Source organism: Lissotriton vulgaris, chromosome 10 (assembly GCF_964263255.1).
Source record: "Lissotriton vulgaris chromosome 10, aLisVul1.2, whole genome shotgun sequence".
Taxonomy (NCBI): domain Eukaryota; kingdom Metazoa; phylum Chordata; class Amphibia; order Caudata; family Salamandridae; genus Lissotriton; species Lissotriton vulgaris.
In genome coordinates this window covers 160,188,521-160,210,086 of record NC_141698.1, presented here as the reverse complement: position 1 = coordinate 160,210,086, position 21,566 = coordinate 160,188,521, and the positions used below count along the sequence as shown (strand labels likewise).

The window sequence follows — 21,566 nt, the reverse complement described above, 5'->3', positions numbered from 1 at the left end:
TGCTCCATCAGGATTCAAGCAAGCCGGGCCGAAGAAGGCTGAAATGCCAGAAACCGGTCCCCGGTAGCTTGTCTCCTTTCTGGTGAAGAATTGGCTTGGTAGTTTAGTCTGCCCTGTTCCCATGATGCACTGGGCCAGGGACAGACTGATTTGCATATAGCCAGGTTCTGAGCTGGGATGGGGCAGTGAGATAAATAACGGTGATGGATCAAGCCCTGATCTTTGGACTGGGTAAGAGTGGTCTGTTTAACTCAGACACTCTGTTCATCACCACCCCCTTTTCTAAATCGTTTTTGGCCACTATAGGTGTGGCAGGGTATACTCAGACATGAGTCCCTTTCTCACTGCTCCATCAGGATTCAAGCAAGCCGGGCCGAAGAAGGCTGAAATGCCAGAAACCGGTCCCCGGTAGCTTGTCTCCTTTCTGGTGAAGAATTGGCTTGGTAGTTTAGTCTGCCCTGTTCCCATGATGCACTGGGCCAGGGACAGACTGATTTGCATATAGCCAGGTTCTGAGCTGGGATGGGGCAGTGAGATAAATAACGGTGATGGATCAAGCCCTGATCTTTGGACTGGGTAAGAGTGGTCTGTTTAACTCAGACACTCTGTTCATCACCACCCCCTTTTCTAAATCGTTTTTGGCCACTATAGGTGTGGCAGGGTATACTCAGACATGAGTCCCTTTCTCACTGCTCCATCAGGATTCAAGCAAGCCGGGCCGAAGAAGGCTGAAATGCCAGAAACCGGTCCCCGGTAGCTTGTCTCCTTTCTGGTGAAGAATTGGCTTGGTAGTTTAGTCTGCCCTGTTCCCATGATGCACTGGGCCAGGGACAGACTGATTTGCATATAGCCAGGTTCTGAGCTGGGATGGGGCAGTGAGATAAATAACGGTGATGGATCAAGCCCTGATCTTTGGACTGGGTAAGAGTGGTCTGTTTAACTCAGACACTCTGTTCATCACCACCCCCTTTTCTAAATCGTTTTTGGCCACTATAGGTGTGGCAGGGTATACTCAGACATGAGTCCCTTTCTCACTGCTCCATCAGGATTCAAGCAAGCCGGGCCGAAGAAGGCTGAAATGCCAGAAACCGGTCCCCGGTAGCTTGTCTCCTTTCTGGTGAAGAATTGGCTTGGTAGTTTAGTCTGCCCTGTTCCCATGATGCACTGGGCCAGGGACAGACTGATTTGCATATAGCCAGGTTCTGAGCTGGGATGGGGCAGTGAGATAAATAACGGTGATGGATCAAGCCCTGATCTTTGGACTGGGTAAGAGTGGTCTGTTTAACTCAGACACTCTGTTCATCACCACCCCCTTTTCTAAATCGTTTTTGGCCACTATAGGTGTGGCAGGGTATACTCAGACATGAGTCCCTTTCTCACTGCTCCATCAGGATTCAAGCAAGCCGGGCCGAAGAAGGCTGAAATGCCAGAAACCGGTCCCCGGTAGCTTGTCTCCTTTCTGGTGAAGAATTGGCTTGGTAGTTTAGTCTGCCCTGTTCCCATGATGCACTGGGCCAGGGACAGACTGATTTGCATATAGCCAGGCTCTGAGCTGGGATGGGGCAGTGAGATAAATAACGGTGATGGATCAAGCCCTGATCTTTGGACTGGGTAAGAGTGGTCTGTTTAACTCAGACACTCTGTTCATCACCACCCCCTTTTCTAAATCGTTTTTGGCCACTATAGGTGTGGCAGGGTATACTCAGACATGAGTCCCTTTCTCACTGCTCCATCAGGATTCAAGCAAGCCGGGCCGAAGAAGGCTGAAATGCCAGAAACCGGTCCCCGGTAGCTTGTCTCCTTTCTGGTGAAGAATTGGCTTGGTAGTTTAGTCTGCCCTGTTCCCATGATGCACTGGGCCAGGGACAGACTGATTTGCATATAGCCAGGTTCTGAGCTGGGATGGGGCAGTGAGATAAATAACGGTGATGGATCAAGCCCTGATCTTTGGACTGGGTAAGAGTGGTCTGTTTAACTCAGACACTCTGTTCATCACCACCCCCTTTTCTAAATCATCTAGGAAGAATAATCAGCAGGTCATCCTGTGGGAGGGGGTGTGATGCCCTCTTCTCGGACAGGCTTTTGTTCTGGGTCTCCTGAGAGCAAAAGGCTCTCACCCTAGGAGGTCAGAACAGCGTTTTGGGTGGGGGGGGGCTGACTGGCAGAAATCAGTGAGCAAGGACACCAGAGACTGGTAGGTTTTCAGGGGGCTCCTCTAAGGTGCCATCTGGGTGCATGTATTGGTAAGTCCAACACTGGCATCAGTGTGGGTTCATCAATACAAGATGTTTGATACCAAACATCCCTATTTTCAGTGAAGTCTTCATGTAGCTGGGGAGCTCGTTTTCAACAGTGTCCAGCACATGTTTTAAAATGGCTTCCCTGGTCACTTGTACTGCCAGCAATAGGACTAACCAGAATAGGGGCATACCTGCTCATGCAGGTATGCCTTCACATGTAATATTCAGTACCCTGCCTTAGGGCTGTCAAGCCTGCTGAATCGGTGACTTACAAATATCACATGCAGTGTTATTCATGGAACAAACAACAATGTCTCAACTGGAAATCATTAGAACAGAGCAATTTAAATATAGTGATATAAATCACATAGGGAGGGGGGAAGAAGAAAGGAAGACCACAAAGGGGCAGGGGTTCCGAAGAAAAATGTATTTGTAAGTAGTTATAACAGCACTACAGTACAAAGCAAAGTACAAGTGACCATAACAGTCAAGTGAGCACTGGGCGTTCTAGTGAACGGTTCAGTGACACAAGGGTGAAAAACAGCGTGAACGGCGAAAGTACTATGAAGGTAAACATGTTGTCAACAATACAAAAATAGTTATATAAAGTGTAGGTATTTAACAATGAATGCATTGACCGCAGCAGTGCCAGAGTTCTATGCTGGGGAGTCGACGGCTTTTCAACCTGAATGATTTCAGGTCATCATCAGGACAATGGTCAAAATTTTGCAAACAGTGCTGAATATAACATAGAGTACATCAAGATAGCCAGGCAAGAGGAGATCAAAGGTTGATGAAAGGGAAATGAGGCGCTGCGTCAGGTCAGTGCATGATCAATCTCAGTGGGGAGGAACCGGTGTGGAAAGTAGATTGCGTGCCGTTTCGGCAGGGGTCAGACAGGGTTGTTTCATGGCGCTTAAAGAGAGCACTTAGGATCCCACACTTACAAACTTGCAGTGGTGCATTCCCCGAGGTCTGAAGCTGCCTGCACCACGTTGGAGTAGTTTCTCCTGTATAGATATTTCTTTCGATCGTGCTATTTGCATTTTCACTTTCCAAATGTCCCACTTTTGTATTTTAGTTTAACGCACACTCTCATAATAAGCTGTAACTTAAACTCCTCTGCCAGCCTCTGGGCAGAGGGCTTGCTCGCGCTATATCCTTGCAGCTGCCTCCGGCTTTGAGGAAGTATTCACCCCAGCGAATCTTCACTGGCACTTTACTCCCGCCCTGTGAGCTCTACCACACCGCTTTACTTTCACACGAGGTGGGCGAGCTCCCAAGAAAATGAACAGGGAGAACCGAGCCAATGGCCTGGCTTCGCTCTAAAATGCTGTGCATGAGTCGAGCCTTGAAAAATATTTGGTTCTGTAAAACATGCAACACATATCATGTTGTATATGATGGCCTCTTCATTTTTTAAGTGGATTGCATTGACATGTGGTCAGTGCTTCATTTGAGCTGGTGGTTGCAGATGGGGCTCACCGTCATTTTGTGACCGCCACTTATTTTTCCTCATCTCATATTTATGCCGAACAGGGGGGGCGTGGGGAGGGGGGTGCATACCAAAGGAGAACGGAGGTGGGGGAGATAAATGTGGAAACAACGTCAAAAGGGAGACAGTCAGAACCAGGAATAGTGAACTAAGGGGGCAGGGAGTGCTAATAGTGGACTAAAGAGGCACCGAAAACGAATCCTTACTTTCGGCAGGTGGATATTTAATCAGCGAGCCACGGCTTCTCAGCAGTATTGTGGGCTGCGCTCATCTTTATACAAATTAAGCACTAATATTGTTTTCACATCAAGTTATATCCCTCGCTGCATTGAAGGTATTCATTACAAAGTAATAGTTTAAAAAAAATCATACCCCCATCCCAGAAATACCAAGAGTGAACTGAGATGCTCCTCGATTTTGCTACCCAGCGCCAAGACGCCTTGGCATAAGAGCACTTTATGAGGTCAGTCAGTCAGTCAGTCAGTCAGTCAGTCAGTCAGTCAGTCAGTCAGTCAGTCAGTCAGGTAGATGCGGGTCTGGTGGCTAAGTGGACTAATGCACCCGCTGGGTTCGATCTCATGGCCAGGAGTTCAAATCCTGGCGGGTCTTCTCAGCCTTTCTTCCTTCTGAGGTCAATAAAAAGAGTACCATTGTTATTCAACGCATCCTTTATGTGACCTAGATTCTTGTTATACATGGTGCAGCATTATAGTTTATCTTCAGTGCCAGAGGCTTTGGCACAGAACACATATTCTTGAACGCATGTATCTGAAGCTTCTCCCATATGTGTTAGTAAAGAAAAAGGAAGCTCCGAGAAATAACTCACCTACTAGAATCCCACAATTTGATTAAGCGGAGCAAATGGCTTGATCCGAAATGTTCTGGTTTTACTTAGTTGGATCCAACCACTACATAGACGTTTGTTTCTCTCTGTCTGCTTACGTGATAGGCCTTGTCTTTAATTCTTGGTGCCTGCGATTAGTGTCGGTGGCAGAAGCCGCACGTAAGCTTGGCTCGTTTGGGCTCGAGTCTCCAAGAGTACCCTGCGCAGAGCCAGAGCATGGCATCTGACTCGAGCTTTTATGGGCTCGCCAAGCTCTACTCTCCCCTCACCCCCCAAACCTCCCCATGTCCGGTTCACTGCCCCATAGCCTCCTCTTCGCTTCCACCCTGTATGCTCTTAGGCACATCTTGACTGCTGCTAAATGTCCTCTTCGCCACATCTTTACAATGTTATCCTCTTGAATGGCCCTATCATGTATAATTTTGAGAGACATGGCGTTTTTTTTTTTAATTGGGTGAGCAAGCCTCGGAACTTTGCTGTTTCTGTAATTCCTCGATCGTGGCAGTCGCCATTCACCCATCCCCCCCTTCCAATAACCCTACCCGGATGTGTGCTGGGCTGCGCTGCTGATGGGGGCTCCCCTTGTACTAGGTATTTCCTAGGTCCTCCACAGGTTGAGGCGCATAGAAAAAACGACCTGAAATCTGATCTTGAGAACAATGTTGGTGACATGGCTTAAAAAAACCTAAAACCAAAGTGTTCTGCAACTATTTTGTTCCTCTTCACCTTCAGGTAACTACAGATAAGATATAGCGCACATACCTTAAATGAAAAATAAACTGTGTGTGTGTCACTAGACAGTCGCCCAACTGAATCCTGGTTGGGGCACTGGTAGAATAGTGGTGACCATTTAAAGTGCTTCGAGGTCCCAGCTAAATGACTGAAAGCACTGTGCATGTGACAGTCATTATTTTCAGTTTCTAGTGCACACAGTATACAAACAAGCATTTGCAATGCAATAGGTCTCGCATTTACGTGAGTTTAAGCTATTCGAATTGTAAATGCCAATGCCTTTTATTTATGTTTTAAAAACGAAAACACAAATAAAAGGCATTGTTATTTGCAATGTCAACAGCTCAAACTTTATGCGAGACCTATTGCATTTCAAATGCTTGTTTGCTTCTGTGTTAGGGGACACGGCACACAGGGATGTGTGACATGCAATATTTTCACTTTTGTCTGAACCGAGATTCGCAGCCTGCGATAATAGCCCTGCATGTGCTTGGCGAGGGGTTCCTTTGGATGGCACAATTCGTGCTGCTGGCCTTAGGGACCCTCTTTAATACCTCAGGCCCTAGGTACCAGGGGTAGAATTTATTAGGGACTTACAAAGGGGGCTAAAGGTTTTGCTAATTGGGGGACACAATTTTATAGTTTTGGGAAAGAACCCTGGCGCTGGGGGCCTGGTTAGCAGGAACCCAGTGCACTTCAAGTCGAAATCACATCAGTTACCAGGCAAAAGGTGGGGGTGACCATGTCAAAAGGGCTACTTTACTACAGTCAACGTTTGAAATACATAATAATGAAAAACGTGAATAGTACTTACCTGATTCCGATGATTTTGGTAACTAAATTCATATAAAAGAATGTGCTCATTTTTAGAAATTGGGTTTGGATTTCTTTGAGTGTGTTTCACTTACTGCCTTTGTGTGTACAATACATTCTTTACACTGCCCTCTGATATGCCTAACTGCTCTCCCACACTACCACATAAGAAAGCGTTTTTTTACTATTCTGGTCATCACCGAGCTAGGCTTTAAAAGCCTGAGTGTCGATCCCCAGAGTTGGATACTCCAAATTTAAAACCCACAGTCTATGCAGAGTACAGCTCCCACATTCTGGCTGTGAGGTGCTGGCAGCGGAGGTATGATTATTGTTTATTGCAATTCGATCTCCCTTTTTGGATTTTATTGAGTCCCACATGACTGCCACATGTATGTTGTATTATTATGATTCTTGTCACCAAACTAGTGCAACTGCTCCTCAAGTACTCATCGTTTAATTTCTGAACATCAAGCTTTGAATCCCTCATAACCATTAAACTGAACGCCCCAAGACTCTTGGCGCTTTATAATGCCACCTTTGACTTTACCTGGGTGCAAAAAAATGTTTTAGGTATAGGGGTTTTTGCTAAAACTGATTGTCACTACTTTTTTGTAGCATGATTGTCAATACTTTTTGTAGCAGTTTGGGCCCAAGCCAATTTAATTGTCAGTTACCAACTCTGAATGTTGTTATTTCGGCACTTACTGGCATTAGCTCTCTGGTACTAGTTTCCATCCACCAAGAAGGCTTGGACCTGTTATAGGTTTCCTTTTATAGCTACCCCTAAGACATGGAGTACCCTTGGACAGATATAACTGCATGTTGTTTTCCTTCTATCTTCATCTCCTTAAAACATAGAGCTTATTCTTCAGAGATAACACACAGCAGTCTCCATGGAGGGGAGATGGAGCAACCAGTAAATATTGCATCAGTATATAAGAACGGGCATGCTGTCCCTGATATAAAAACTGATTATTATACTAGACTACAACATAGCCCTGTCCATGTCTTTGTATCTGCATTATATTTAAGACGAATCAAATCTCTCTGAAATGTCTGCTTCTGTTTACACAGGATACTAAAGAAAATGGCATCAAAGGGTTCAGTTATCTACTGATGGCTGCTGAAGCAGGGGACCGGCCCTCCATGATTCATGTAGCGCGAGCCTATGATACAGGGTATTACCTTGGCGCAGACAGGTACTGTATATCATAAGGTTGTAACCTTGGTTCAGACAAGTATTGCATTTGATACTGGTTATATCCTTGGTTCAGACAGATGATGCACATTGTGTGTATTTCATAGTGCAGTTCTACTATAAGTCATACTTTGGAATGGTATCATTCAGCATGTTTCTAGGCTTTCACATTCACTGGCCGGGTATCTTTGACTCCGATTTCTATATTCTTTATCATGCTTGATGGTAGGTCCAGCTGGTTTTGTTTTTGGTCTTATTGTTTTAGTGGGACGTAGTAGGCCATAAGATTTCTGGGACTTCTTCTGGGTGAATGGTTGCGTGTTTCCCACCGGGTTGTGTTGTTAAGCGGCCAAACTATATATCTTTGGTGCTGTACTTTACAGATGAGGGTGCGGTGCAAGGGGAGTCTTTGATGTCTTCTGCTTATAATTGTGGTTAAGTGTGTGTGAGGAATGTGATGTATGGCTAAGATGCTGAGGTTTGTTGTTCACATCACGGTGCTACATACTAATATTTTGTGTGGCGTCAGTGAGCATTGTGCATGTTGTGGATGGTACTGTTTAAGAGTATTACTTTAGTAACCTTATGACCCTATTTCTGTCTTGTGTATGGTGCAAAAAGGACTATCCAGCGTGTTCTCTTGTTGATTGGAATGATAGTTGTGTTGAAGTAGTAGGATATACCACTGGAATATCACGTTGTCCTTGGAGTTCTGTGAGGGCAATGTGTGTGATGCTGTGGTCAGCTATATCCATAAATGATACAGGTTACATCCCTGGTTCACACGGGTACATTTGTTTCAGGCAAGTGCTGCATACAATACAGAGTATAATCTTGTCTCACACAAGTATTGCCTCCAGGTATGTTGATTCTCTTTGGCAGGTAATCTACAATCTTAGTATGACACTTGCTTGTATAGGGTGAACCGACATTAAAGGCAGCGTACAGTCATTGCCTGCGTTTTCTTTTGTCTCTTTTGTTTGAATTTGGCAAATTATTTGTGCTATCATACCAAGTGTCTTGCCAATGAACATGCATTTTTTTTAATGAAAAAGTAGTAGCGGAAAAATGAATAACAAGAGGAATACACAGGCAAAGGGGAATGAAGGAACAAGGAGCAGTGGAAAATGTAAAACAGATAGAGACAATAAGCAGTGCGAGAAATAAGTAATAAAAGATTGGGATGGAAATTGGGGAAAGAGAAACAGTTGAACATTAGTGCAGAGGAAATGCTAAAAATAAGGAAACAGCTGATAGAGGACACAGGGGTAGGGAGTTAGAACCCATTCCCCATGTCCTGTGGCAGCTGTCAGAACTCTATCAGATCTATGACAGTAGAGCAACATTTATGGAACATATGGATACAGAAAGGTTTTGTTATCCTTGAGAATGTGGCTTCCTCCTCAGACCTTCCTGTGTTTGCAGAGAATTTAGGAGGAAAAACGTATTTGAAGTCTTTCACTCAGGAACAATCAGTTCCTCAGATGTCTTGGTTTGATGGTGTTAGTTGGCATCTGCTAGATCTTCAAGGCAAAATGTCCTCCGCAAAGATCCAGACAGAAAAGCCATCAATATTTGAATTGTTGTATATGTATAGAGTGAGGTTGGAGAGAAAAATCAGTGGGTCTCAGTGAAAGGACCTGGATGGAGCCTGCCTGACAGTGAATGAGACCAAGTACACAGGGCCTGGCGACATCCTGAGTTGCAGTTAAAAAAGAATCCCAGGATGGTACGAGAAAGGCACTGTTCACATCTGAAAAATGTCACTTCATTAGTTATTGGTATAGATTAATTTTTAAACATGTAATTGATATAGAATTCATTATCCAACATACAGGCTGTTAATGGTTGTACTGCTGTCCCTATGTGGCATATGCCACTGCTCTGGAAGACGCATCTCCCCTTCTTTGCGGACGTGTATTCAGCCCCAAGAAGCTACATATAGCATTCTGAACCGTTTTGAACACCTCGAAACATTGCCCGCCAACCGCCATGAGTACTTGTCTCTAACCTAAGTCTCTTAGTACGCTGGAATTGAACCTACCTTTTTTGGCTTTTCTCGAGAGGTTAGTGCACCAAGTAGTGTTTCCAACATTGTTATCTTCCTGATGACCTTGAAAGCAATTACTAAGGGCAAAACGTTATCCACACTGCAGCAAATAGACTAGGGTCTTTTGGGCTCATTAGTGTACATAGCTGTGAATCACCTTTGACCAATTGATCCAGTCTCTTGTAGTTGACTGCAGCAGTCTGTTGTTTCCTTCTGTATACATGCACCTAGTCCTTTTCTTGTTAGTGTGATCACTTGGAACTACAAGCATGTTTTTTGTTCGCCTGATTATCTCTCTATACCCTTTGCAATTTTTGTCTCATTAAATATATGCCTAGATTAATTTAGGTTAACTCTCCCTTTTGGCATTAAGAGCTTACAGTAATTGAACTGCTGTACTGAATGCATGTTAATTTTTTGTTGTTTACTATTTCTAGTGATTGATCTGCATTTAAAATGTTAATTCTTCCTCAGATAAGTCCTTGGCGAAACATTGTTTTTGGTGCTTATAGATTTATGCAGTGCCATATCTGCAAGTGTGATCTATCAGTATTTTATTTCAAAAAGCATCTAATTTAGCCTTTAGGATAGAAGAGGGATTTATAAATACTTTTATGTACTGCCTAGCAGCAGGAACTTATTAAGATAAAACCGGTACCACGCCATTGAAAGTACACGTCTAGAGCTGCATGCAAGAGATGATCTGCAGTTCACCTTACCAAGCTTGCTTTTAGCAGTTTTCTCTACTCTGCTTTCTAAAACCCTCATTCACTTGTGTGGGAATAAACTTGAGAACATAGACATGGCAATATAGTAACAAAAGTCAGGCATTTTTGCAGGGTCTTTGAAGAGAAAATGATTACTGATTGTTCCTGCGCTTTCTACGTTTAACCTAAAAAACGTTTACTCAGGTAGAAGCTAATTTAACAATTTCATAACTTGAACTGAACTGAAGAACATTGGCAGCTTTTACTCTAAGAATTCCTGCTGTAAGAGTTTGGTGTAAATCTATTTCAGAGTACAGGACTGGAAGGAGGCCATTTATTGGTACGACTCTGCCCTCAATATGACGGATTACGACGAAGGGGGAGAATATGATGGCACTCAGGACGAACCTAAGTACCTCCTGTTGTCTCGTGAAGCAGAGATGTTAATGGCTGGAGGCTTCAATCTAGAAAAGGACCCCCAGAGATCAGGTAAAGTGTGCATTTCTTACACCCCTGATTTCCTCTTCAAATCAAAATTGGTATATTTTAACCATGAGCAATTCTATATGCTTCTCTACATTTGGCAAAAGGTTAAAGCGACAACAAGGCCCCACAGATACATCTAAAGTTGTAGAGAATATAATGGGAAGAAGGATGATTGTAATATCAATATTAACATTTGGTGCGCTTATCTGGCTTCTGAATGGACCTGATAACCAATATCAAACATAACGTTTTGTTACAGAGATTTGTCTAGTACTGTTTTGCCATTTGTGTGGCCTAGCAGCACCTTTGGAGTTTGAATACCTGCACAACCCAGACTTGGAGATCCCCCTCACAGACGGGAGTTTGTTGTGTGATTGTATCAGTTGGATCATTAGTAGTGTGAAGCTTTTGCGTTTATCAGGGGCGGCCGGTATGGCTCGCGGGTGCGGGAGTCGTGATGAGGGCCTTAGGAAAGGGTGTCGCGGGGTGTCGTGCGGGGTTGGGTGAAGGGTTGGAAATTTTAAAAAACGTACCTTCAGGTCAGGTCCCACATCTAAGCTCCTTCTCTCTTGAGTCTGCTTCCACAAACAGGAAACAGGAAGTCAGGCTCCCACTCCTAAGCCAAACACAACGCTCCAATGGAGCATTGTGATTGGTCTGAGCGCCATGACACAGTACTCAGGGGCTGTAGGGGTGGGCATGTTCTCCATGCAAGCTGTAATGCTGCCTGCATGGAGAAAGGACAAGTGCTCATGACCGGTTTGGGCGGCACGAAAGTGACGACCAAACAGTCATTGTTCACTTGAGTGGGCAAACCACACCGCCCTTGCCCTGCTCCATGAGCAGAGCCTACCTGCCCACCCTCCCACCCAACAAAGGAAACATAAAATAATAATAATTGGAAGTTATTTTCATGTTATGTTTCCTCTTCTTGCACTGCTTGAAAGCAGTAGGGCGATGCTCCTCCGCCATAGCGGAGGAGCCGCCACTGGTGTTTATGTCTAGTTGTATGTGTATTGCAATGATGTTTGGTATGTGCGGCTCAAGGTCTTTCATCAATTGGATGAAGCAGAAAGAAACATGGCATGTCTATGGTCTAAGCGCAAACAGGAGCCTCCAGTAGAACATTTGTTATTATAGAGGATCTGTAAGTACGAAAGTTGCTCTAATTTAGTGGATAATACAGACCCAAAAAATTATAGATTAATCGCCCTTTTGGATGTCGAAGGAAAAGCCTATGCCAGCACCTTATTGAATGAATTAAATAGTTGGATCAAAGAGAACAAAATCCTCTCCCCCTATCAGACCGGATTCCGTAAAGGCTGCACCACAATCGATAATATCGTTACCATGTCGTATCTGAACCAGCAAGCAAATGGCAAAAATAATAAGCCAATCTTTGCATGCTTCGTCGACTACTCAGCTGCCTTTGATGGAGTGCCTCGACACAAGCTTTGGAATAAGTTGCGCAACTGGCATATCCCAGTAGGTCTTCTTACTGCCATTATTTCATTGTACAGCAACACCTGGATCAAAGTGAAGCTATCAGATAATATTACAACGAAGCAGGGTTGGACAAACCGTGGCCTAAAACAGGGATGTGTCCTTGCCCCCACATTGTTTAATTTATACACGGCTGACTTGGGGAAGAAGCTTCAAAATGCCAGTCTTGTAACACCGAAAATTGAAACCAACAAATTGCAGATATTACAGTATGCAAATGACTTAGTGGTAATGGATCACACAAAAATCGGGCTACAAAGGGGCCTAGATGCCCTCAATAACTACAATGAAAGAAATGAACTTATAATAAATGCTCAAAAAACTAAAGTAGTTATTTTTGGACACTACCCAAAAAAGGCTCTATTGAAATGGCATGTGGGCAAAGAAATCATCGTCACAGCAAAATCCTATAACTACCTAGGGTGCTGGCTAAGTGACACCAGTAAAGCAACAATACATCTGCATAAAATAAAGGCTAAAGCACAGTCAACAATTTATACCCTATTCAAACTAAATGAGATAATGCAAAGCCTGACAACTGTTCCGATCAGGAAAGTAATACAAGCAAAAATCAGGGCAATTGCAGGTTATGCACAGCAGGCATTCCCGGATAAAATGGAATCAATGTTAGACAAAGCACAATGCCAGGCCTACAAACGCATTTTCAAACTGCCTAAATATACACGCAACAGCCTAATTCGTTTAGAATTTGGTCTGAAGCAACAAAGTAAAGAATGTTTGGGAATGCACGTGAAATACTACTACCAAGTCCTAACAGCTCCAGCCGGAAGCCTAAAGAGCATGGTGAAGCCAATTTACGGGGGGGTCAATTAACCCGTGGCATCGTTCCACAGAGGAAGCAATGGAACCGCTGGGATTAGCAATGGAAAATTGGGATCAGGGGACGGTAAACTACCTGGCCATCAAAAATTCAATTCATAAACAATGTTATCAACTGTCGCATCGAAGCGATCTAGCAGACTATGCAACAGGAAGAGGCTCAACTTGGCTGATCAAATTGTTTGCCGGGAGTAAAATCCAGCCATATCTCAAGCAAGCTCTGGGAAGGAAAGCACTAAAAAACATTGTATGGGCCAGACTTGTGCCCCTCCCCATTAAAGAATTATATCCCGGGTGGAGATCTTTAAAACATAAAATCAGATGCAGACTTTAAATTTGAATCTTTGCTACATTTGATTTGTTGTTGTCCCGGTATGTTGCAGTCCCGTAAGAACCTCGTAAAACAAATATGGCTGCGCAACGGGGTACGGATAGTGAACGAAGCAACTTCGGTTCTCTTTTCCTGCACTACATTACAGGACTTGGCCAGATTTGGGAGATACATGGCCGAGTTGCGTCTTAGGCTTATGGAAGAAGAGGGGCCAGGCAAAATAAAAGGCAACTTGGTCTGTTAAATAAGTATTCTCCAACAAGGCTGAACTGACAACGACTTTTCGATTTATAAATGTATATAATATATCTTCTTACTCTGTATTTATACGGTTGTATGTAAACACATTGTTTTTTATAAGAATGTCTCTTTTTAAACAATTGTTCTAATTTGCTTTTAAAATTGCATGTAAGTTATATTGCAGATGGTTTTAGGTAACTGCAATACAAAAAATAAAATACAAAAAAATAGTGGATACCCCAAATGATTGTGAAGTGTTGTGCTGTGGACGCAGGATGTTTAAAGAGTTCTGCCACACAACCGTCAGCAAAGATGGAGCCTGTAGTCTTTTTCTAACAACCTGGGACACTATTCTGCAGCAGTAAATTTACTAATTGCTCAACAATTTTTGCTTTAATTATTTGTTCCATCAATGTAAACAAAAGGACCATGATGATCTGTGTATATTCTGGGGTGAATGGGACAGTTGTGTGTGTATTGTCACAAAGCCTTACAAAACAATTAACTGAAAGGTTTCCACATGCAAAGCAGATTTACTATTGTGAAACCTCTGTAAGAATGGTCTGAAGGTGTGGTTGTGTAGGTGCACCAGTAGCAGTAGATAAACAACCACAAACGTTTACATTTGTATAGGGGTGGCTTATGACACCTGAAAGTGGTGAGGTGTAAAAGTATGGGTCAAGTGACCTGTGGCCGGCAAACACAGCGTGCGTGCCCAATTGTCATAAGGGGGGGAAGAAAAATGGGCAAATGGAGCAGGTTGAACCCTGTACTGAGACCGCCTCCGGAGCCAACCTGCACTGAACAGCAGCGGTGCGTCCATTGGGGCGTAGGGGCGTAGCCCCACCAGCCACAATGGACCCGCATCGCGGCAGCCGGATCTAACATAATTGTGTAAAGTAAAAGTAAACTAGCAATCAGGAATCAGCCGCGTGAATTGCGAAGGGGGCGTGGCCTGCTGCAGCCTGAGTGACAATCCACACACTCAGGCTGCAGCAGACCGCCGCTGGGTAACTTACAGTGCGCATGCTTGGGAAAGTTTTCAACTTTCACAAGCATGCGCACTGTAAGTTCCCAGCAGGACCCAGGGGTGCTTGCTCGCCTGCCACAGCCCGGGGTTCCAAAGGGCGACAGGGCGAGCAGCAAAATGACCCCCTAGCCAATCTTGGCGCTGCATACAGCTCCAGGATTGGCTGGTCAGCCTCGCGGCATCCATCATTGGATGCCGCGCACTCTCACTCTCTCGGAACAGGAAGCCGCGGCCCTCGAGGCGAAAGAGAGTGAATCTCAGGGAGGACGAGAGGTGTCGGGACTCGGGGATAGACCGGTCCCATACGTCGTGACCACGCTTTCCAGTTATCACAGCACCTGACCTGACACCATCAGGTAAGGTTCGCGTTATATGGGGTCACATTAACCGATTGGTTGTATCAATACAGACCCAGTATGGTAACGCCACGTGAAAGTTCCCCGCCTGTCAATGTAATACATTCTGACTGACTTCGATAAAATGCTGTGTTCACGCTAGTGCTTCGTTTGCCAGGTTCTTCCAAGATGTGCTGCTTTTTTGTTTGTCTCCCTTGCATTTGAGGGTTCGCATTTCAATACCCGCTCGACTGTTTCTTTTCAGCGTTTCATTTTAATTAGCGGACTTCTGATTAGCCATGTTGGACGGGAGTCGGAACGTACAATCATAAAATAGCTACCCACTGAAAAACAGGTTCCTTAAAAGAATTGTTATTTGCCTATAGCAATGCCTAAATTATGCCCATTCCTTTGAGTTCGTTGTGACTTATTGCTTAGCAGCAAACCTTTCAGTGCCCAGGCCGTTTATGCTTGTCTGACAAATGCATTACTGACAGCAAAGATAAAACGTAAATTATACTCAAAGATTTCTTTCAGAAGGGTATTTCTGTAACCTTACTGAAGCTTAACTTCTGCATTGCATGTATAACGCATGCATTCCGTTAGATATTTAACACATTGGGATATGTATTTCATGTATCTACTACTTTTCTCCCAACTAAACCCTTTTGGCATACCTAATACCTCTTTCCACACTTGTTTTATTTATACAATGACAGGGGCATTCTTCGTCTCTTTTCACGAGTCTTATAGAGCTTTACTTAGGAGTGTAAGTTATGTGCTCTCCTAATTTGACCCATAGAGTTTAGCATGTTATGGATTCTCTTGAAACACAAACTGCAAGACTCTTGCAGACTCAGGTAACACGCCTCTTTTTTCCATCATAGCAACTCTGGAGATGCCCACCACTTTCTCGAGCTTACAATTTAAGAGCCCGACCACAAGCGAGGAAGATGGGCCGAGTATTTACTGCACCGAGGCTATACTGCCACCACGAGGAGGAGTACTTCCTCGTTGCGGAAATGCCTTCTATTGTTTTTTACTCTGAGTATCATGCAAAACATGTGGAATTCGTTACAAAATAGACCGAATTCCACATGCATGTGTATTAACCCTGCACAAGCCACCACGGTGCGGTTTGCAAATCACATTGCGCCCCACCATTTTCAAATGTCACCCACCGCTACTGGCACTGAAACTGAATTTACATACCTGGGAACTCAACTCACCCTGTCTCCTGGATGCTCATTTTATAACAATTCAGTTCCTGTTTTATGTCTACTCTTTCAGAGCAGCACTGGTTTTCCTTTAACCCCTTCGCTGCTGATGACGAGCTCAGCTCGTCATCAGCCACGGGTGGCGTGTGCTGATGACGAGCTGAGCTCGTCATGTAACGCGACTTTAAAAAAAAAAGCCGCACAGCGCAAAAATCGCCGCAGCAGCGATGCGGTTAAATGAGTCTTCGATCCTGGAAAGTAGATATTTCTGGAGGATGTGGCATGTAAAACACAGCTTTACGCTGCATACATCATGACACACTGAGCAATCCTTATTGCAGCGCATAGTAGGATAAAATGGCCGGTGCCATTAGGCAGTTACAGTAAAAGCTTTTTACTTTAAGCTCCTCTCCTATATCCTTTGCCCCTAAGCATCAAGTGCATCCAACCAACACAAAGATCACATGTCACTGGACACAACATTACGGTGTGCAGCTGTGCAGTGCAGCCGAGTGCAGTTGATGAATTACAGTGGATTTTGTCGACATTAGCAGGCCGATGTTGGGCCACACAGATTCGAGCCTTTGACCTTGGGGTCAAACAGATCCCTGCAATGCCTACCTGCATTAGTTCGCTGCCCCATCAAACCCATGGGAAGTAAAAATAAGCCAAAAGGGTGACTGGAGGAAGGGCAGATCGAGGAATTAAGGGATGAAGCAGCAGAATGAGAGGGGGCCCACTGACAGCAGACAGTGTGCAGAGGAAGGAGAGACCGAAGCGAGGACAGGTTAAAGAGACGCTGCATCGAAACGAAGCAAAAAGAGGGATAGTTATTAGCCAGTGTGGAAACGATGATGAAGTACAAGATAAGTTGGAGGGGGAAGTTATAGTGATGTTTGAAGGCGAAGAATTGATGTCCTGGCAAGAGAGGAGTACTTTTAACCCCAGTTCACCCCTTTACCACCCAGACTGGCAGATATACATTTAGCTCGTGTCTCTCACACAGCTCCGCAAGCCACAGTACTTCATTTCTGTTTGTTTTGTTCAGGATTTTATGGCGTGCAGAGGTACCACTTTAAAAGCATAGCAAAAGCTGCAACTTCTATGCGCTGTAAGAGATCAGCGGAGGATTTCAAAAGAGGAACACAGAGGAGGGGAAAACTTTAGAAAGATGTACAAGACTTAACAGCAGTCACATATATTTCTGAAAATGCATGACTTCTTTACTGGTATCATGAAGCTTTTCTCGTGGTGCTTGCAACTTTTCCCCAGTGACCAAGGCAAGAAATCTTGGAGTTATACTGGATACCAAACTCACTTTCATGCACCACGTTAATGCGGTAGTATCCTCCTCATTCTACACCATGAGAATGATTAAAAAAACTCCTACCCTATCTCCCCATGAGTATGGCAAAAACTCTGATCAGCGCACTTGTCATGGCCCGCATAGATTATTGCAATGCCCTTCTAGTTAATGCTCAAGAAGGTGTCCTAAAAAAGCTGCAATTGGTGCAGAATGCTGCGGCCAGATTGATCACAGCAACTCCCAAGTATACCTCCATATCTGGCACAATTGAAAAGCTTCACTGGCTACCAGTAAAGAAGAGAACTAAATTCAAAGCTCTATGCATTGCGTATAAGGCAATTCACGCTCAAGGCCCAGCATTTCTGAAAGATGCACTCTGCCCTTATAAACCTGCTAGATCCCTTCGATCTTCAACTGCTGGTCTTATGCAGGTCCCCAGGACTAAGAAAGTCTCCTGGGGAGACAGATCCTTCATAGTGACTGTGAGAAGTTGGCCCGATATGCAACGTTCGCTATTCTAGCGACCGCTATGTATCGTTCCAGCGACCCTTATGGTGTTTGGTTGTAAGTCAACCTTATAGACCAGCTATCCTAGTAGCGTGGATACGAGCAGTCTAAGGCTAAAGACTCGAGAGGGCGCGTTAAGCCAGCTGTTTACCACACATGTACCCCTCGAACACCAAGTGAAAGGACACCACACAAGTGTTATGAAAATAAACAGGATATTTATTAAGAATCACAACAGCCCTGTACTCTTTATGAGGACAGGGTACTAAGCACAAACCAAATCTCTTAGGAGAATACTTCAAGTGCACAATTAAAACAAGTGTCTGAGGACAAGGAAAGTTTAAGGTCTCGGGCGGACCCGATAAGGCAAGTCGGAAGCGAGGGACTCGGGACCCTAGAGTAAGGAGGCTATGCAGGCACCGAAATACCGAGTTACCTAGCCACGCGGGCTGCGGCTGCACAAGTCTTACAGGCGTCGGGGTCTTCGCTGACGAGCCAGGAGCCGGAAGAAAGGAGTTGCTGGCCGGCGACCAGTGATGAATAGTTCGTAGAGATCCAAGCCTGGATCGGAGATTGATGAAACCTGAAAGCAGAGGGGACCAAGTTCGTACTACTAGCCAGTAGTCAGAGGGTACCAGGAAGGCACCGGTTGGCCGTCACCTCGACCAGGTGAGTGGGCGACGCTAGGCTCTGCAGTCTCACGGACCAGGAGGCGTTGTCGGCGACCACGGTGGAGGTGCGAGCTGTCCCACGAAGGATGATGCTGTCGGCGTTGCTGGGCCCAGGATGGGGCAACAAGCCTTGGCAAATCTCGGGGCCACGGGATGGGCCTAAGATGGCGTCTTGAGTGGACCAGGAGGGTCCGGGGTGCTTCTCGCAAGGATGGAAGCAAGGGCCAGTCTGGAGCAACCAGACCAGCAGTGATGATTCTCGGATGTCGTCACAGAAGGGCACAAGCCAGCGGCTAGTGACCAGACAACGCGCTGAGCAGCGAGCAGAAGGGCCCCACGCAGATCGTGGAGATGCTGGGAGACTGCACTTCGGTGCTGGAGCGGCTCAGGGTCGGGGCTTCTCGGACCCCAGAGCACTCACCAGGGAATTGCTTCGATGGTCGTGCTGGTTTAAGAGCGTGCAGGTTCTGATGATGGCCGGTCCCTCGAGGTCTCGTCGCACCCACAGATCACAGCTGAGCTGATGACGTGGGTAGAGGTCAGAGGTGCCAGGGAAGCCGGTTCTCGTCGAGCTGGGCCGTCGGATCCTTGAGGAAGGACTTGCAGCAAACCGCAGAGTTCTTAGTTGGTGCCCGCTGATGCAGGGTGACTACTCCTTAGTCACAAGGGAGAAATCTTGAGAAGAGTCTTGAAGTCCTTTCGTAGAAAGTATTCTTGATTCAAAGATGATCTAATTTGGAAGGGTCCCTGCTCCGGTCTTTATCCTAAAGAAAGGGGTGGGTACATGACTAGGTCCTGCCCTAAGGGTGGGACCAGGAAGGGGGGTAGTTACGCCCCTCTCCCCTGCCGGGCTTTCCCCAGGCCAGGGCTGTCGCCCCTGGAACTGGTTCTAACCGGCAGATGCGTAGTGAGCACCGGGGTGCCACTCCGCAGTCACCTTCTCGCCAAAGCCCTACCTACCCAGAATACACAAACCCTGTCTGGGACGGTGCGAACAGCGCCCTCGACAGGAAACCCTTTGTCCAAGTGCTCCTCGCTGGAAGGACTCCCAGCAGCAGGAGGTCAGACTTGTGTCTGTGGTGGCAGCATCCATTTTGTGGAGCTGAGGCTTTAGTTAACTTTAACCGGGGTTCACAGTTACGTACATGTCGTGTCCCTCTAGAAGGGCGGAATGCTAACCTCGTCGCCAGGGTTGGTGAGAGGGCAGCATCCCGATTCGTATGACACCTTACTCGACATGCCTTGATAACGCGATACCGGAGTTACCGATATGGTACGCGTTATCATGGAACAGCTATTGGGCCTTGATCCCGCAAGCTGCAGCCGGGCTCGGCTCGGGCCTGAACCTAACTCACACGAGCCCACGCACTCTGCCTTCAGGATTGATAAGGCCTGCCATAGGAGTGACTGATAGGGACTCGGGTGTCCAGTGTATGGTTAGATATAGGGCTACTATACCTAAAGCGAAGGGTGGTTACACGTCTTCGCCCCAGCTGTCGTGCAGCCAGTTGTGTCAAATTTGAGAGGCCAGCCAGGGGTGGCATAATACATGCTGCAGCTCCTGGCGGCCCTGGGTACACCTATGCCCTGCGTTACGGGGTCTGATAAGGTGGCCCAGTACCAATTGGTAAATGCACCTAGGGTACATATCGTAATTTAGAAAGAGAACAGCCAGGCTGTGGGTCTGATTAGCAGGCCCACAGCCAGAGAAAGTCGTAAACCAGTGAAACAAAAGCAAAAAATCTGGGTGATCATAGGATTGCAGACCCTACTCTCCTACATGACCCCCCCCCAAACGTCGGAACAATAAGCTAACCTTGACCAGGTGAGTCTTCTTGTTCTAAGTGGAAATATCTGGAGAGCCCATCGGCATTGCCATGATCAGTACCAGGTCTATGTTCCACTGTAAAGTCCATCCCCTGTAGGGAAATGGACCACCTTAGCAGTTTGGGGTTTTCACCCTTCATCTGATTTAGCCACAAGAGGGGCTTATGGTCGGTCTGAATCTTGAAGTGAGTGCCAAACAAGTATGGCCTCAGCTTCTTCAGGGCCCAAACCACAGCAAAGGCCTCCCTCTCAATAGCTGACCAATTCTTCTCTCTAGGGGTCAGCCTTCTACTTATAAAAGCAATGGGCTGGTCTTGACCATCAAAATTCAGTTGAGAAAGAACAGCTCCCACACCCAACTCAGAAGCATCTGTTTGGACAATGAATGGTTTGGAGTAGTCCGGACTCTTGAGGATAGGCGCCGTGCACATGGCCTGCTTTAGGTCATCGAATGCTTTTTGACAGCTCGCTGTCCACTGAACCTTTTTTGGCATTTTCTTGCTTGTCAGTTCGTTTAATGGTGTCACGATGGAACCATAGTTCCTGACAAACTTCCGGTAGTATCCAGTCAGGCCCAAGAAAGCTCGAACCTGAGTCTGGGTGGTTGGAGGAGCCCAGTCCCTGATTGACTGTATCTTGCTCTCCAGTGGCTGAACCTGGCCTCCACCTACAAGGTGGCCCAGGTATACAACCTGTGTCTGCCCTATCTGGCACTTGGTGGCCTTGATAGTGAGACCTGCGGCTTGCAGTGCCTCTAACGTCTTCCGCAGGTGGACCAGGTGATCCTCCCAGGTGGAGCTAAAGACAGCGATATCGTCAAGATACGCCGCGCAGAAGTCATCCAGCCCAGTAAGGACTTGATTCACCAACCGTTGGAAGGTGGCAGGTGCATTTTTCAGACCAAAGGGCATCACCACGAACTGATAATGCCCACCAGGGGTTGAAAATGCGGTTTTAGGCTTGGCGTCCTCAGCTAACCTGATTTGCCAATACCCAGCTGTCAGGTCAAACGTACTTAGGTAGTTGGCCGAAGCCAATCTATCGATAAGCTCGTCTGCCCTTGGTATTGGGTGGGCGTCAGTCTTAGTGACTGCATTGAGACCCCTGTAGTCTACGCAAAACCTCATCTCTCTCTTACCACCCTGGGTGTGAGGTTTCGGCACTAGAACTACGGGACTAGCCCAAGGGCTATCC

The 21,566-nt window shown here is 45.9% G+C and overlaps 1 protein-coding gene across 6 annotated transcripts in view; it reads left to right on the top strand.

Annotated features, from left to right (window-relative positions):
- EEF2K (eukaryotic elongation factor 2 kinase) overlaps window positions 1-21,566 on the top strand; it is a 259,662-nt gene that overhangs the window by 220,066 nt on the left and 18,030 nt on the right. For all 6 annotated transcript variants that reach the window (XM_086940768.1, XM_086940769.1, XM_086940770.1 and 3 more), the window contains 2 exons: window positions 7,199-7,323; window positions 10,390-10,568. In XM_086940768.1, coding sequence (XP_086796894.1) covers window positions 7,199-7,323; window positions 10,390-10,568 — 304 coding nt within the window. The remainder of the gene's footprint in view (window positions 1-7,198; window positions 7,324-10,389; window positions 10,569-21,566) is intronic.